We start from the raw sequence: 20,104 nt of genomic DNA on the forward strand, positions 1-20,104 counted from the left end.
ATTAACAAAATATTTAATAAGGTTCTAAATAAAACTTTTTTAATACTTAATATTAATTATTTTAATCCAACTTTCGCCAATGTTACAATTTATACATATTTTTTCTTAAACATAAGTAACGTCACAAAATAATTGTCAATCAACAACAAAATTCATTTCAATATGTACAATATTATACGGAAACACTATAATAAAATAAATAACAATTAGTAATTACTTAGGTACATCACAGCTCCGACGAACAACTTCCTTGTTCCTTCAACTTCCCAAAAGTTTTGTTTTGGATATATTTCTCTCATTTTATGTACAAATCGGTCCACGTCTAACTTTACCTAGAGGACAGTTTCCATTTAAAATGCCGAGCCTGGTACCCAAAACAGGCACAACATCGCTGGCTGGCATCACAAATTTCTCAAGCTTAGGCACTGGTTTATCTTCCGTTTTCTTGTGATCCGTTGAGATTTTAATCATGGCTAAGTCACCATCGCTGTCTTCTTTTACCACTATTTTCATGACGACATCCTTATTTAATCGTATCTCTTGCATTTTTATCACAGCACATTCTATGTTCACAACGAGAACTAGACATAGTACGATGCTCAAGCTGAGTGTCAGTGCAGACATGATTCTTGCTGTGCCGCGACTGGTTTCGTTTACAGCGTTCGAGGCTTTGTGCTCCGTATCAGCGACCGAGTCTATTTATACTTTTAAATGTTTCAATCGACATTCTTAACCAGTTTTCCTATTACGTAAACTTTAATTCCCTGGACGATCGCATGTGACTCACGCGCATAATACGAACGAATAATATAAGAATAATTCAAATTTAATTACAGTAATGTAAATTAGAATTACGAAAAACGTTATGTATAAGAAAAAACTTGCAATCATTATATATATTTAATTACATTTAAAAATGACTGAAATACAACGCCCAGGTTAAATTGCTGGGTTAAGTAGGATGAAATTGTGCACAGGAATACCTTATGAAAGGTAAGGTGTGTAAGGAAATATTTTTCAAGATTCATCTCCTATTATTATTTGGGGATAATAGTTTGTAATTTTTGATGGTTCAATTATGGTAATCGATATTTTGGCTTATGTTTATGAAACAGTAATAAATTTACTACAAGTATTTAAAACGGGATATTTATCATGTTTTTTGTTTTTAGTCGGTGGAGCTCGATATTTCGACATTATCTACGAATGTCTTGTTCACGAGATCCTAGATCTCAGAACATCCCATTTCAAATACTTGTAGTAATAAAAATAAGCGTGTTTATTTAAAATCTTATATAGTAATAAATTTACTAACAAAAAAACGGTGAAAATTAGGTTGAAAGTAAGTATGGAAGTTCATTACTTTTAAAAGTTAGACTTATGGAATTCGGTTTCTTCTGTTTATGAGTGAAAGACAAGTTTTATAGCGTTTTTGACAACTCAACAACTCAAGTGAAAGTGTAAAGGAAGATAAAATTGCGGAGTGAAAACTTGGAAATAAGTTTACCTGTATTTTATAGTTACAATATGGAAATCTGGGTTCCTCAATAATATTTCCGATGGGATATCGTATCGCCCTGTTTTAAAATATTAAATATTTATTTTGTATTTTATCTCAAAATTTGGCTTACAAAAAAGGTTTTATAAAGAGTCAACCGAATGTTATAAACGATGAGTAGACTTCAGTAACTTGGTGGTAGGGCATTGTGCAAGTCCGTCTGGGAAGGTACCACCTACTCATCAGATATTCTACCGCCAAACAGTACTCAGTATTGTTGTGTTCCGGTTTGAAGGGTAAGTGAGCCAGTGTAACTACAGGCACAAGGGACGTAACACCTAAATTGCCAAGTTGGTGGCGCATTGGTGATGTAAGGAATGATTAATATTTCTTACAACGCTATTGTCTATGGGCGATGGTGACCACTAACCATCAGGTGGCCCATTTGCTAAAAAAAGTAATGGTGGCGTGATTTGCTATACGTATTTTTTAGAAAATATACGATTTTTAAGAATTTTTACACATACCCTTTGTGTGTGTATGTGTGTTTTTGATGAATGAATGTACATATCTGCGTAAGTGTGTATTTCCTTACGCTTATTTTAAATACCAATGGTTGACTACGAACTACTTTTATGTGACATTTAATAGCAAAATAAATTTAAATATTATTCAAGTGCTCGTATTGAAGTTATCTGTTTCGTGATTCCAATCTTGCAATTTATTATGCATGTTGGTGGAATACACATGTGGCAGAATTTCGTTGAGATTAGACATATGCAGGATTCCTCACGATGTTTTCCTTCACCGCCGAGCACGAGATGAATTTTAAACACAAATTAATCACATGAAAATTCAGTGGTGCTTACCTGGGTTTGAACCCGAAATCATCGGTTAAGATGTACGCGTTCTGACCACAGGGCTGTCTCGGCTATTTAATTTTTTATACAAAATATTATTTTTGTAATGTCCATTAAAAAGTATGTACCCGCTTCGCACGAGCAGAATTAAGGTCATAGTTTATTTTGGTAGCCAAAAATACAACAGTAAAAAGTCTTCAGGCACGTGTCAATAATAACTGTTCAAATCTCCATCTCAGTCGGAATTCGGAGGAGCGATACATCAACACATAAACGTAACAAAAAACAAACCATGTCATTTCAAAACTTATTAAGGATGTCCGTCGAAAAATTATCTTTAGTAATCGTGGTGGCAATTGGAAGTTTGTACACTCCTGTGCCTCGGATAGCACGTAACCCTGTTGGCGCTGTCCACGAACTCTTTCCGCTCGTGTTAGATCGTTCCCATCAGATAATAAATCCCCAGAGAATAAACTCCAGGTAACTCCAGGTAACTCCAGGTAATATAAGAGTAAACTCCTCGTGAGTGAGGCATATCTAATAATGGCAGGCACTTCCGTAACAGTAAACATGAAACTAACGGCAGAACACGATCGTGAAATGTCAAAAAACTATTGACTACCTTTATATTATATACATCACGTAGATATATATGCGGGAATGGTATTGTACCGCGTTTACAATACTGATCAAGTTTCGCCAACTATAACTCGAAAATTAATACAAAGAATAAGTTGTAAAAGTTCATACTTCTATGAATAATAAATATCACTTTATGTACATTGAATTACGGTTGAATTTCAATCACTGGGCGACGACTAGTAACACTTTAACAATATATTGGTATGTCCTTACAAAATAACGTAGCTGCTTGCAGTCTCCTACTGTTAAGGTAAAGGATTTAAAAAGCTTTCTCTATGCAAGAACTTCTTATGCAAAAACCGATGCAGATTAATAACAAAAATTTAGAACATCTAGAAACTTAATAGATATCTGGGCTTAAACAATCGTTAAATACTGTATAAGGTTCTATAAAGTATTATATACAAGGATAATTTAAAAAAAAAGACTTTTTATATATTTACACATAATATTATATATTTATATTGTTTTTCTTAATTATACGTTTTACTAACAGAATCAACAATAAGGCTTAATTCCAACATCCACAAAAGCAATTTATCACAACATAACAAACAATAAATAACATTTAATTACATTAAAACTACTTAGGTACATCACAGTTTAGACGAAGAAGCTCCTCGTATATGACTCCATCTTCCTCAAGTTATGACTTTCGATGAATTTCTCTTATTTCATGGGTATGTACAAATCGGTCCTCGTCTGACCTTACCGAAAGGACAATTGCCATTAACGATCCCGTGTCTGTCATTCAAAGCAGGAACAAAATCACTTGCCGGCATCAAGGATTTCTCGTGAATCTTAGGCAATAGTTCTTTGTCATTCGCTTTCTTATGATCTGTTGAGATTTTGATCATGGCAACGGAGTCGCCTTGGCTGTCTTCTTTAACCACTATTTTCATGACGACATCCTTATTTAAGGGTATCTCTTGCATTTTTATCACAGCACATTCTATGTTCACAACGAGAACGAAACATAGTACGATGCTCAAGCTGAGTGTCAGTGCAGACATGATTCTTGCTGTGCCGCGACTGGTTTCGTTTACAGCGTTCGAGGCTTTGTGCTCTGTACTAGCGATAGAGTCTATATATACTCTAAAAATGTTTCAATCGACATACTTGAGCAGTTTTCCTATTACGCAAACTTGAATTCCCTGGGGGATCACTTGTGATTCACGCAAACATCACAATTACGTATGTCGTACGTACGAATAGTATTAGAATTATTCAAATTAATACTTTAACGTTAGTTTTACCTTCCTTTAGACAAAAACTTTAATAATTTTACATTTTTGCTTGGATTAGCATGCAATAATTAAATATTAAATTAATATAATATATTAACTTTCGTATCGTAACTACTTAATAAAAATACACTTAGAAATGTTAAATGGATTGAACTTTTTTTATGATATAGGTGGCAAACGAAGAGGAGTCTCATCTGCTGGAAAGTGACTACCACCGCCCACGGACATCTGCAACATCAGGGAGCTTGCAGGAGCGTTGCCCGACTTTAAGATCTGTACACTCTTTTCTTGAAGGTTCCCAAGTCGTATCAAACTACAGCTTATTTTTTTTGAAGTTCCTATCACGTTACATATATTATTAAATTACGGGAAACAATGATTTTGATCAATCAGTTTATTATGATAAAAGACCAAAGATTAAGATTGTCTTTAAAGATTAAACTACACTCTATTTTTCTCGTTAGGATTTTGGATATAAAAGGTTAATGCTTTCTGCAAACCCACCGATAGTTTTCGTATTAAATTTAGATCTTTTATAAAACAATTTACATATTAATGAAAGCTCAAATATCACTCGCACTACCTAGATGTCCGAAAATCCACAACAGCGCGATTTTTAAGACATTTTCTGCCTCGCACAACCACTCTGTGGAACCAGCTTTCGCCGACGGTTTTTCCGAACCGATACGACTTGGGAACCTTCAAGAAAAGAGCGTACTCTTTCCTGAAAGGCCGGCAACGCACCTGCAAGCCCCCCGGTGTTGCAGATGTCCATGGGCGGTGGTAGTCACTTTCCATCAGGTGAGCCTCCTGCTCGTTTGCCACCTATGACATAAAAAAAAAAAGCTCGCCAAACTGGTAGACCAGTGGTTGGCGAATCGGTTACACTTACATTAATCAACAATTTAATTTTATTGTAATACAAAATGAGTATCGCAGTAGTATAAGCCAATTGATCAAAAGTTACGGAGTTAAGGAGTAACCAGGAAATAGTTACCTTTACTTACATTTAAGGATTTCCTCGCTAACCTTATTATCCTTCCCTAATTTAGTCTATTTAATTACAACTCCTCGTCCCGCACACGTAGAATAGGGGTAATATTTATAAGCCAGGGCCTTCCCTGGCCTACGCAAATCACCAGACCAAAGTTTCATCACAATCTCACATATGTGTGAGCAGTGTGTACACCGGTTTTCATGGGTGCGCCACTCCGAAGGGTTCGATTCCCGGCCGAGTCGATGTAGAAAAAGTTCATTAGTTTTCTATGCTGTCTTGGGTCTGGGTGTTTGTGGCCGTCGTTACTTCAGATTTTCCATAAGACAAATGCTTTTGCTACTTACATTGGGCTACTTACATTTTGCTAATTACATTGCAACATACATCGACTTATCATTAACACATTCACTTAGCAGTAGATACAGGGTATTAAATCTAGGTGAATAAATCATTACAGGTGTAAACTACATTGACCTTAAGATAAGCCTATACTAACCTAATTATATCTTTACTAAAAATTTAAAAAAAAAAAAGAAAAAGAACTATAGATAATTGATACTACGAGCCACAAGGGCGTAGAGACTAGTCTATACTAGTATTATGAATACGAAAGTAACTGTCTGTCTATATATTAAGCTTTTACGGCCAAAGCACTGAAGCGAATTAACACCCAACGATCAACCCTTAAAACGAGCGAAGCCACGGACTACAACTAGTGTAAGATAAGCTAAGTAACATAATGTCTTCTGAATGAAATATTACAAAGTTATCTATTGAGTGAACAGATTGTCGAACAAACTTTTATGACATTGAAAAATATTTGCTACAATTTTGAATAAGGAAGTATCACTTAGTGTTTAATTCGTCAAAAAAACTCGATTCGAAACAAATCGAGACATGCACTTGCAACAATTTAATAATTATAATTTTGTACCTTGAGGTCGTTACTATAGAAAAAAAAATGTAAAAATTTTACGTTCAAAACAAACGAGAATATAAACGAACGCTTGTTATTAAACGTATTCATAACAAAACATAACTTACATAATTAATAATGTAACATGTTTCCCATGCACAGTTTACATTGGAGTTTATTTATAACATGAGGTAAAAAACCCCGCGTGAATACCAGACGACTCGCTGCCTTATTTCTCAAACCGGTCGTTTGAATTCGAAATATGAAATTATAAATGATTACATTTACATAACGCTTATTAGATAAGATCGCTCTGTAGTTTTGAAATTTTCCAGTTTTTTTTTTTTTGGTGACTTAAGCCGAATGTTATATAGCCTAATTAATAAACAAATCAATTATATTCATAATAGGATATAATTGCTATTTTTTTTATTAGATATTTATATGAACGAGCTTATCTCTGGAACTGCTCGATAAATTTGAAAAATTCGTTTCGTATTTGATAGCCATTGAGAAAGACAATAGGTTATGTTTCATGACCCATGGGGATGAAATAATGTCGTTAAAGACGGATGAAACTGCTCACTTCAAACTTAACATCACTGAGTTGTACTTTATTCAAGTAGTATTTATAATAATAATAATAATTCTATTGTTCGAGGAAAATATCATGAGAAAATCTGCATGTGTTGGATGAAATTCTACCACGCGTGCCATCTTCTTAGGGACATTTAAAGGCTGTTACTAATTTCTTACTTCATCAACAGTGGAAAGAAAAACAAGTTAAAGCTCCAAAATCATATTATTGGAAAAATGGGTTGAGAGTTTTTACTTTCAATAATATTTATTCAATTACCAAAAACAAATGCAATGATACTTTAACGATTTCTAAAATAATTTTTATAGTATGAAATAATATTATTCTTCTGTATTTACAAAAACAACATGAATTCAACTTTAAAAATATAGTAAGAATATTATATTAACGAATTAATTATTCACATATAAATTTGTAATTGTGCAATTTATGCAGTTAGTCATCGACTTCGTAGTAAAATACGACCTGTTCAGAATACAAAATACCCGTGTGCTAAAAAAATCTAATTAACCTGAATTATTAATTTCATCAAAACTGATTTAGCTTCTAACTTTTGACATATGTACAAAAATTTTCTTATTTTTATGACCAACTACCAAAAAAAATATTGTAAGGCTCTAGTAATTAGTAAAAAATTATAAAAAAAAATTATATTTTTAAATAATAATAAACAATTTATGGATGAGAAGGGCCGAAGATCGGGCTCAGTGGCGCGCCTTGGGGGAGGCCTACGTCCAGCAGTGGAATGACACAGGCTGATCATGATGATGAATAAACAATTTACACAATTTGTCAAAATACTGGCAACATTACTCCGCTGTAGGGAACTTTTTGAAAGCTCGAAAAATTAGTATTCTTTTGATAGTTACACTTGCCTTTGGCGATTTGGGCGATGAGAGCATTATTCCAAGCTCGAATTCAAATGCACAACGTTTCCATAATATGTGACGTTCCAATTTTAAATGTTTCGAACATTTTATTTCTGCCACGCGTCGATAGTTGAATGGGGTCTTACGAAATTTGCAAAATATATTTTTAATTTTTTTAACAATGACGAACAGTTGTACAGTCATTCATGTATCATTAGACTTTGAGTAATTGCTGTGACGTGTCGCAATTAAATTAAAAAATATATTTTTCATCATAATTTCCTCGTGCGCTCATTTGACACGTCAGCGTTACGAATAAAAATACTTAAAATAAAGTCCATTAAAATAATTCAATCAAATTATTTATTTATATATACGGACTTAATTTTTTTTTAATCTTTTATTTTCGATATAAGTACAAATTATCAAAATAAATCAAATGAGGTTGTACTGGAGCTTATTACTATTCCGTTTTCAAATTAGTTACAATAAAAACATAAATATATATATTTTAATTAATAAGAACTTCAATTAATCTCTCAGAAGTATATCTGTTTATACAAATAGTAATGATCAAAAAAATTTGCGGGCCACAGAAAAATACTTCCTTAGTTAATAATTATAATTATGATACTCGGGTACTTCGTACTAATGATGAAAAATTCAGTCTTCGGATTTTTTTGAAAAAACTCGACTCAAAACTCTCTTGTTTTGTTTATTTAAAACTCAACTCTTGAGACTTGAGTCACAGATCTAAATACTACAGACTCATTTGTCTAGTCTAGTTGAAATGTTTTTATTTAAAGCCTTTTTACTAAGTAATTACTTAAAAAGCTTTAAGTAATGACTTAGCAGTAGTACCGATACATACTGATCAGTTCAGTTCAGTCAAAATGATTTGGTAGAACTGGTTGTTAAGGCTTTTGTCTATTTACAATTAATAGGTATGAAGTTCCTAATGGTACCTATTCTACTAGCTATGTAGTTCCGACAGGAAGAAGTTGGTGTAACCCAACCGGATGCGGAAGGCGAAAACCAGGAGAGTAGTGATTTCTACCATCCCATCTGATATTGTACCGCCAAACTTAGTATTGTTGTGTTTCGCTTTTAAGAGTGAGCTTGTATAACTCGAGACACGCACCTTGTCAACCAAAACTGGTGGTGCATTGTGGTATGTCAGGAGGCCAATTTTCCCCCTCCTCTAATGTATATTGAAAAAAGAGGATAACGATTGGCTGACGATGTTAAGGCTCGTTGTGTGTGTATGCGAGAAAAAATTGATGTGTCATTTATTTTCCCCGGCTTACAGAAGTTGAGGCTTTGTCAGAGGCTATGGTATTACATTGGTAGTATTCATACGATTTTATATTGTATTATATAAATTATACAGAATGAGATGACTGCCTCCAGGCTGTTTCAAATAACATTTAAAAAAAAATCCCGCTGAGTTTCTTTCGGGGGTTTTTCTCGGGTCCCAGGTGTTAATTTCCGAACCGGTGAGATACCGGTGAGGTGAGATTTTTGACTATCGATAAGCGAGTGTAACAATTCTATAATGAATAAAGATTTTTTGCTATGACTTTGATACCAATAGAGCCTTATAATTTGCTTACGGTTTTTCCGTTCGTTCAACTCAATATTGTAAAGCTATTATTAAATATAATTATTATGTAAATAATTTACATTAGCGTAATATGACGTGTCAATAAACATTTTTCCTTGAATTTCGATATTATTTTATTAATAAATATAGAATTATCTTCGAACCATAGCATAGCAGACAGGGTGGCGAGACCGTAACGTATAATTTCTTGATTTTAGTAACTAAACATTAACAAGCTATTATATTTTAAAATTAAACCACCTTGGATACGATTTCTTGAAAATTTAATGTTGAATTTCAGTGCAATATGTCTTGTGATTCAACGGTGAAATTCTTCACGCGGTCATGATATGTACAGTAACAATTTTTAATTCTTTTATAATTTATATATAAATTAATAATTCTTATGTAAATAAATATTTTCTTTTAAAAAAAAATCTTTAGTATAATTTTCGAATAAAGTAGGTTTTGATTTATCATGTGGTTTTAATGTTTTTACAGAAAATATATAGAAAAGGCGGTCTTATATCCTTTAAAGGTTATAAAAATTATATCGTTGGTGATACATAAATGAAGGATATATGTAGATATTATTAAATATTATATCATTATGTAGATATATTTGCATAAATGACAATGCTAGATTCAGTCCTTTGTTCCCCATTCCACTTTAACAGTGTCCTAAGCCGAGGGCTGATCTCACCAAGGGCTTTCTCAGACTCTTACGACGATTCTGAGCCCTTAAGTGAGCTTAAGTACCATTACTTGTCTGTCTTTCCGTTCATGCCGTCAAGATCATTAAGGTCAACATCGTTGTGCTTTGAAAAAAAAGGAAACAACTCAACAACAATAACGATACTGTTCAGAATACCTAACTAAATAGTATATATTTTATTTAACGTCGCCACTCGTCACGTAATATAATAATCGGTATCAGCTGTTGTTTACTTAGACTATAAAAAAGGATACCTCCTTAAAGCAAATGATATTATAACGATGTTTTTAAGTGTATTTATTTTATGAATATTTTTGATTTCTTTTCATATATATTGATATATTATAGAAACAGCGATCTCTTAAAAAATCCATTAACAATTTCTGTAAATATCTTATTTAAATATATCAAATCAAATCAAATCAATTTTATTCAAGTAAACGTCACAATGAAGCGTTTTTGAATCGTCAATATTTAAACACTGCCATCGTTTCGGAAAGCAGCCTCCAGCGAGAAGAAACGGCTTGTCGTTGTATATTATATCCTACTCATATTATATATGTTATATTCATACTATTATAAGGAGTTCGTTACAGAAATAAGACCATCCGAATAGGCTTCATCGACATACACAGCTGGACATACCTCTCCCAAGGAGCGCCAAAGCTGCCAGTTCTCCGCATTCCACATATAGTCCCGTCTGGCTGGAGAGTGCCCTACTACTTTGCCGAACTGTGTTCTCACGTCTAGAACTCGTCAGCTTCAATGGCCATCAGGTCTTCGATACACGTACACATACTTGGTGGTAGGGCTTTGTGCAAGCCCGTCTGGGTAGGTACCGCCCACTCATCAGATATTCTACCGCCAAACAGCAGTACTCAGAATTGTTGTGTTCCGGTGAGTGAGCCAGTGTAACAGGCACATGGGACATAACATTAGTTAGTTCCCAAGGTTGGTGGCGCATTGGTAATGTAAGGAATGATTAATATCTCTTTCAAATTACAACGCCATTGTCTATGGGCGGTGGTGACCATACATTTCATTACATTACATTAACAGCCTGTGAATTTCGCACTTCTGGGCTAAGGCCTCCCCTCCCTTTGAGGAGAAGGTATGGAGCATATTCCACCACGCTGCTCCAATACGCATTGGTGGAATACGCATGTCGCAGAATTTCGCTGAAATTAGACATATGCACGTTTCCTCACGATGTTTTCCTTCACCGCCGAGCACGAGAATGAGAGAAATGAATTATAAACACAAATTCAGTGGTGCTTGCCTGGGTTCGAACCCGAAATCGTCGGTTAAGATGCACGCGTTCTAACCACTGGGCCACCTTGGCTCTGGTGAGGTCATTCAACAAATATAAAAATTAGTAATAACAGTAGCAATACTGTTGAAGAGTGCACAAGAAAGATGGCTGACCGATAGTAGAGACAATTATCAAGCGTGTCATAGCATCGCAGTGACGACCACCACCGCTCTGTCAAATCTGAAAGGATAAGAAAAAGAAGAAAAATCATAATTATTTCACATGCCTGATGTTAATTTTGATGACAATAATTTCAAAATCGATTGTCAGAAATCGACCAAAAAGAAAATTAATACTACAGAGCTGAGGAAAAAAGTAGAATCAATAACTTATCCTTTTGATGATGCCCTTCTCCCATTTGTATATTCTAGGGGCTGATATGCTCGACTGATACATGCACTTGACTCAAAAATATACCCGTATCTACTCTAACCGCAGTTTGAGATCTATACTGATCGGCCTATCCTAATCCTCCATCTGAATACGTCATAACAGGGTTTGGTATTGGGTATTTTCGCGCAAACTCCATGGATATTGCGAAAACATGGATAATTAGACTATAGATATTGCGAAATATATAATACTCGATGTGGATCATTTGTGAAACATCTATTGGCGAGGTTCTGGTATCCAGACGTCAAGAAAACGTCATGACGCTCTCTTACGCTGCCCCGCCCGCTCTCCGCTGCCACTCTCTTCCCCCTTACATACTTCTTTCCTATAAATTATTATAATAATAAACTCTAAAGCTTTTTTTTGTGTAACATAATAATTTTGTATTCTTTTTCTTTAATAGCCTATTTGACAATACGAAAAATAAAGTGTCAATTATTGTAATCAGTATATATTATGAGATTAAAAATGGTTATTTGCAAATAAAATGTATTTTTTTAAACGTTTTGATCGGGCTTATGATGACGTCACTTGCTTGTTAACAATATTGCGCCATCCGATGACGTCCACTTTTTTTTAATTATATGGTAAAAATAATACAAAGAGCTCATTTACTAAATCATAGTCACTGAATTATTAAAAAATATGACATCAAAACTTAACTTACAGAATTTACCCACATATAAAATTACCTATTGGTAATTCCAATTATACGGGTACCTTTTTTGTAACGATTTGTTCACTAGGAAATACATTTACATATTAAATTAATAAATTGTATCATGAGCGTGCTTAATTTAAAATACATATATAATGAGTCAAATTTATACATATATATCTTACAGTTACATAGAGATTAAATATCTATTATACATAAGTAATAATAATGATAATATATATATCTATATATATAAAAACACTATATCCTTCTGAACCTTCAAGAAAAGAGCGTACTCGTTTCTTAAAGGCCGGCAACGCACCTTCAAGACCCCCGGAGTTGCAGATGTCCATGGGCGGTGGTAAACACTTTCCATCAGGTGAGCCTGCTCGTATGCCACGCATAACATAAAAAAAAAAGATTACATCAACCTTGGACGAAGTCCGACTTGCTTGTGTGTAAAAAGAGATTTTATGGGCAACAGTGGACAGTTATTAAATTACTCAAAGACAAAACACATTATCAATACAGGTTGAACTCGATTCATTATTTTATATTCGGCCTGGTTCATACTCGTAGTATTTGCATAATAAATTACATACATTGTTATTTATACAAATATTATAACATTAAATATATTTTAAACAAAGAAACCGACCTGAGGCTTAACATCGTATCGTAATTAATCTTTAGACTACTAACTAATAATAAACAACATTAATTTAGGAAACTTAGCTTTTCTTAAAAAAAAATAACCATGACAACCTCACTGAATATAATTATTTTAATTCTTTTGAATCATTGAATCGATAACTGTGAGTATTATTATCAAGTACCGCGTCCCTCGGCTTCGGTCAGCTCGGAAATCAAGATGTCTGATGATGTCTCAAATATCGGTAAACAAGCCTGTTCTCTAATTTTAATTCTATAAAGCCTTATCGCGTTACATCCATCTTGGTCTTCTTGAGGATGAGGGTTACATCATTGCAGTTGTCTGTATTCTAAATATATTTTTCCCTAAGATATCAATTTTCCGCTACCGAAACCGCGAAAATATCAACATTTTTTAATAATCAGTCACCAAAAATTAACATTGTTCCGTCCCATTAGAGAGAGGTCAATGAAGATGTCGTCTGGTATGTACGACTTCCAAAACAGACATATACTTATATTTACAGATATTTATATTGCAAATGACTACCGAAAATAATTCCTAAAACTAAAAAAAAAAATCAAAGATAAGATACAACAAAGGCATAACATGTCTGTGAAGCCAGAGATTATCAATAAAAAAAAAATAGTGTACCTGTGTTGCGCATACACTTAAGCACTATCTCCTGTGCAATTAACTATGGAAACAGAAACAAATCGGTCAGGATTTGTATTGTAATATAAAAATATAATATAATATAAACATTTGATAAAATTGTTGACGCTTGTTTCCCAGAAATCTATTTATTTTCCTAGTGTTGGGACATTTGCGTAACATTTGTCATATAAATAAATATGGTAACAGTAATAATATATAATGTATGAATGAACTATAAATACATAATGACGTAACTTAATTTTATTACAATGAACTTATCTGAGTAAATGAGGACTAAGTAATTTAGTTTGTTTATTACAGATTATTAAGTTGTTATTTGTAGCGGCACCAGGAAAATAGCATTGGTATAAAGAGTTGGAAGTATTCGAACTGAAATTGTATTTGTCTGGACAGTGGACAGTCTGTTTACTTTTGGACGTCCTTTCAGAAATTGCAATTTTATTATTGATATTTCATTGTTGGCAGTACTACGTAATACGGAAGAATCTGCATTCCGAACCGGTGGTAGCTTCACTTAATATTGTTTGCTAAATGACGATTCAAAATTGCTTGTAAAAGTCTACTTGAATAAAGTATATTTTGATTTTGACTTCGATTTTTGATAAGGACTTCTCTCTGAATTAAATTCCGAAACAAGTTTAAAAAAAATTAAAACGTATTAATGAAATAAAATAAAATTAGTTTTAATTAAAAAAGTATTTGTTGTGAAATTACTATCTTTTAAAGAAATTCATGATACTTTACCAAAAAATATATACCGAGGTGTTAATCTTCTAAAGAAGTATATTATATATTCTTGAATTCTCGAACCTTTGATACACTTGAATTTCTGATCAAATAACAAATTTTAATGGAAATTTCGTTTCGCTACAAATTCAATATACCATCAATTCAGTCTTCTGTATTTACATCCATTTATCTATATTTAGCATACAAAAGTGCAAATGATTAAAAAAAGCTGGTTATACGGATAAAGGAATCTCCTAAATATATTATATTTTCGAATTAGGAATGTTGTAATCGAATTTTAAATTGCCTAAATAGCGCCTAGACTCAAACATTACCTCCTCATTTAGTTTTGAAGCATAGTCTATCATTTGCTTTCTTGTCCACTATCGAAGTACAAACACAACACGGTAACGGTCCGCCGTTTCGTTTTAAATCAAATTATTTTATCAATAATTACTTACATACTAATTTTCAAATTAAACCGGTTCGGATTTGATAAAACCCTGACCAGAGAATAACCGGCGTAAGAAACACAGGTTTTTTTTTGTAACCATTTAAAGGCGATATAATGCAGGTATTTTGAGCTTTAATTTCTGTAGATTGTTAATATTATTTAAATTTTTATTAATAAACTAAATTAATATTTTATTTAAATTTAATATATTTAATAACTATTATTTTCCTAAATATTTATCATCCCATAGTTTCAGTAAGAACCGAGAAGGTCCAGTGACTAGAACAGGTGTTACCTTACCGAAGATTGTTGGTTCAAACCCGAACTAGCACCATAGAGATGACATGTACTTATCCTGTTTATTACTTCTCGACGGTAAAGGAAAACGTCGGTAGAAAATCTGAATAATGTGTTGAATTAAATTCTGCGACATGTGAATTCAGTAACAATCTATCATTCCCTCGAGAGGAAATGGGATGTTTGATCATCATCGGTACATTAACAGGCGTATATTTGTATATTTACTATATACCAAGTATAAATGTAAATTTTTCCCCTTTTTCCGTGGATACATTTAAAGTACGTTCTGATTGTATTCTGTTTGTTTGTGTACCTATGTATAAATAAATAAATAAAAGTCAGATACCGAATATTATCGTCTCCTAACGTCAGTAAACATCAAAACAGAGCTAAATATTGCGTGGAGTAAAGGACGAACGAAGAAGGAAGCCTAAGGAAGCGACACTCACCTTTTAGAACATGGTCGAAAGACGTCTGCAGCTCACAGAGAAGCTCGATTTAGATTTGCGCGTGAAAATCTTAATTGGACTGAAGAGCAATGGGCCTCCATGTTGCTCACTGATGAGTGTAGGACATGTTTAAATGGCGTAGACGGTCGCAGAAGAATCTATAGTCGACGTGGGGAGAGATATGCTCAAAGTTGCATTGAGGAGCATGTTCCTTTTGGGAACAGTTCGTGTAAGGTGTGGGGTGGCATTTCGGTGATAGGGCGAACGGAACTTTTGTTTATCGACATGATTAGTCAAACGGAAGAAGAAGAGGTTTGACGGCACAACCCTATATAACAGAAGTTTTAGAAGCTCACCTGGTAATGTAAGGTACATTTGATTAATAGGCGAAAATTTTAGTGTAATGCAAGCTTTATTTTACGCTAAAACGACTTAAAGAAATATTTATAAAAAAAAAAAATGAAAAAAATATATAATAAAAACTGTATTCATATGAGAAAGGATGCATCAATTTAGATATCATTTTTGCTGCCCAGCACGATCTTTTTCATAGATGCAATGGCCGTAACATTTAGATCGACCCTTTTTTGTTTCGACAATGTTTTGATTTTCATGTAATTATATTGACTTTATTAATTACTTCACAACATACTAATCCATAATCTTCCACGAGAGAGAATACGTTCCCTATACCTAAAATAGGGGAGTACCGGGATAGACTGAAACTAAAATCCCCCAACAATGTCACAATATAACAAAATCATGACTAATTAAATGTTTTGTATTATTTAAAGACTAAAACTAAGACTTCTATGAAAAATTCCCCTCTATGAACACATCGATCAATTATGTAGGTAACAAAATATTATGACACAAGAATTTAAAATTCATGCTTGACAAGTCATTAGTGTAAATTTGAAGTGATTGTGAGTGTGAATCACGGTTACTTTTTTATTTACATAAGAATTATTAACATTCATAACAGCTATATGTATTTTTAAAATAATTGTAGCAATGCCCCAAATTTATAATGAGTAATATTCATATTTAGCCCTCCTTTTAAGCTTATTACTTGTATTAGGAGTGTATACGGCAATAACCCAAGGGTCAGGATCGATCCTGCGACATTTTACATCGCCTGGCCCATAAACCATTGCGACATTGATGCTTAAAAAACAATTACCGTACTAATCATGACTGCGTGCAATGGTGGCAAAAATGCTAGCAGTATTTCCACGTTGAATCGCAATTCCGATATTCTGTGCAAACTAATACACCAGCCGTCCTGTCACCAGTGGAGGAAATAAGACAAGGTGACTTTTAACCAAGGCTTTTGCACCAGTCCAAGGTCCAAGTTTCAACTGCAAACACTTGGATCTTGCTACACAATTGCAACCTTCTCTGGACACACGCTGCACAATAGGGTAGAAGTTTTTTGTGTATTTGTTTATAAGTTTTTTCACTAAGATATATATTAAAAGCGTCTCCTCATTTATAGAAGAGACTGTTGTTAAAAAGTAACATTTATGTTCGTTCTAATGCTAGGTTAAGACTTACTCCTAAAGGAGAGGATTTAGAGTTGTTTCACGGTGCTCCATACGCGATGTTAATTTTATTTTTACATTACATTTTATAAATTTCAGTCGTTTTATAACATACAACAAAGACAGAATGGGAAACAAAATTGGAAAATACTTATGTAACAGACTGTTAAGGTCAACGTTCCACGGCTGGGTTAAGGCGTCCGTTGAGAAGGTTCGAAGTGGAAACTTTGACAAAGGAAGTATACTTCAGAGTTGATATTCGATAACTCTGTTTTATAGTAGATAGTTTTTTCACGAGCAACATGGATAATTCTCTGTAAGAAATCACTTCGTTTGTAACTTGTGAAATGTTAAAAACTAACAATGATACGCTATTTTGATCCGATTATTTCGAAATTTAAATTTACTCGTGACGTTCAGTTTAGACGCCATATAGGTAATTCTCATCTCATATAATAGGAATACATTACATTTTTTTTACATTAACAGCCTGTAAATTTCCTACTGCTGGGCTAAGGCCTCCTCTTCCTTTGAGGAGAAGGTTTGGAGCATATTTCACCACGCCGCTCCAATGCGGGTTGGTGGAATACACATGTGGCAGAATTTCGTTGAAATTAGACACATGCAGGTTGTCTCACGATGTTTTCCTTCACCGCCGAGCACGAGATGAATTATAAACACAAATTAAGCACATGAAATTTCAGTGGTGCCTGCCTGGGTTTGAACCCGAAATCATCGGTTAAGATGCAAGAGTTCTAACCACTGGGCCATCTCGGCTCGTTATACATACATATATTCATAAAATATTCAAAACACGTGCATGGACTATCATGTGTTTAATCAATTGCAAGTACATGTGTACCTTGGTTTTCCCCGAGTTCAGAAACAAAAATGGTAAAGACATTATGACCTTATGTTAAAGTACCAAAATTGTCAACAGGAAATTGATAAGTAAACGAACTGAAGTGCATCGTCTTAATTTAATTAATTAATTTATAAGAATTCTGAGGATAATTAGTGATAATGTTTTATTTTATTTATATACAGGGCTATTGGTTATGTAAAAGTGAATCATTTTTGAGTTATCATGTTTTTTAGATTTTTTTCAAAATAAGTCAAAAATGCAACTTCAAAAATGTATTTAAAAAAAAGAATCAATTTTTTTCTTCAGATTTATAAAACAATAATTCAATATCGGTCTAAATTTAAAAATGCGAAACGGAAAACGATCTTATTTCAATATTTATTTTTTTTTACTTTTTTCCACAAAAATGCCTTAAAAAAAATCGTTATGAAACTTGTCCTGCAGATTATTTTAAAAACATAACCGCTTTCTTAACTCTCCAAAAAACCTATAACAACCAGGAACTCATTTCAAAGAAACTAAAATAAAATGACCACAAAGGAAACGCTGGCAGAAATTCGTATTCGAACAAAACAAAAATTAACTTGGCCTATTAAACATTTCTAAGCTCATATAAATATGTGGTTCACGTTTTGTATTACAGTGTGTAGCTGTTGCGCGGTTGTTATAAAACCTTCGTTACCTATATATAAAAAAGTTACATTTTTTCTTTTTTTTTTTAATTGTTTAGTAATTAGTTGGTAATTTGTAATTGTCTTGTCTTTTGTAATTTGCATTTTTTATATTGTATTATTATTGTTAGTATTTTTTTTTCTGTCCCTTTTTGTATAACATAGTAGAAAAAAGGTTAATAGATAAAACTGTCCTTTTCAATACCGTGATAACTTTTAATTGAAACAACACTTAGCTAAATATGTAATTACCTTTATTTTTAATCTATAAATGGTGTATGTTTTATAAGTTTTCTTTAATAATAAAAAAAAAATAAAAAAAGAAATTAAATTTAAAAACACGTGGGCAGGATATATAAAAATTAAAAAAAAAATAGTTGTTGTATACTGAGATACACTGTAATTAAAATGGTAGAAAAGAGTAACTACTGGGGTTCTCGCCGGTTCTTTTCGGTAGAATCTACTTCCGAACCGGTGGTAGCTTTAAATTTAATTCATTAGTGTAACGTAACAATTCAAAAGTGCTTCTATGAGCCTCCTGAATAAAGAATATTTTGATCTTGAATAAGAAATAATCTCAAAATGAATTATTATTATTTTACAACAAAATTAATCTTGATTTTTTTCTAGTTCTCTGATAAGATTAAAATTTCGAATCGATCAGCTGTGTATATTAAATCATCGCTGTCTTTTCTTGGTAAACCCGAGACACTGAACTGTGGACATTCCCCTTTGAATGTATTAGACTCAACAATTAAGACATGTCCACGCCTTTTTCACTTTTTCCGCCCTCGATATTTTGTTTTTAATAACGCATAAATTTTTGGAATTGTTTTAATTGGAAACTTTAAACTTTCTCATAAAATTAAATCTAAATTATTTTTTCATTAGATTCGATTCATATGATCTGTATAAATATTTTCCGATAAAACTTCCAACGAGTTCTAATACTCCGACTCGAATAAGAAAATTTATGATACTTAGAAGTTACTTGGGGGTAGGGTCTCGTGGAAGGGCGTTATAGATGACGAATGATTAATATTTCTTACGATACCAATGTCTATGGACAGTTATGACATTAAAAAATATATATTAAGTCTGTTTCACACATATGTATGTACGACGAGTTACTTGTTTATAATGTGTTATAATATATTAAAGTTTTTATTAATTTCGTCGCTTCTTATGATTATTTTTGTGTTTTGTGTTGTATGGTACCACCGAGATGGCCCAGTGGTTAGAACGCGTGCATCTTAACCGATGATTTCGGGTTCAAACCCAGGCAGGCACCACTGAATTTTCATGTGCTTAATTTGTGTTTATAATTCATCTCGTGCTCGGCGGTGAAGGAAAACATCCTGAGGAAACCTGCATGTGTCTAATTTCAACGAAATTCTGCCACATGTGTATTCCACCAACCCGCATTGGAGCAGCGTGGTGGAATATGCTCCATA

General features: G+C 33.1%; 1 protein-coding gene across 1 annotated transcript; it reads right to left on the bottom strand.

Moving 5' to 3' along the window:
• Positions 1–200: 200 nt before the first annotated feature.
• Positions 201–4,069, bottom strand: LOC113396892 (uncharacterized). Its single transcript, XM_064218358.1, has 2 exons — positions 3,683–4,069; positions 201–695 (listed from the first exon to the last, which is right to left on the bottom strand). Exons 1-2 carry the CDS (start codon positions 4,011–4,013, stop codon positions 301–303), a joined length of 726 nt encoding a protein of 241 aa, XP_064074428.1. The 5' UTR covers positions 4,014–4,069; the 3' UTR covers positions 201–300.
• Positions 4,070–20,104: the final 16,035 nt, after the last annotated feature.

The sequence above is a fragment of the Vanessa tameamea genome, chromosome 21 (genome assembly GCF_037043105.1).
Source record: "Vanessa tameamea isolate UH-Manoa-2023 chromosome 21, ilVanTame1 primary haplotype, whole genome shotgun sequence".
NCBI classification, from domain to species: domain Eukaryota; kingdom Metazoa; phylum Arthropoda; class Insecta; order Lepidoptera; family Nymphalidae; genus Vanessa; species Vanessa tameamea.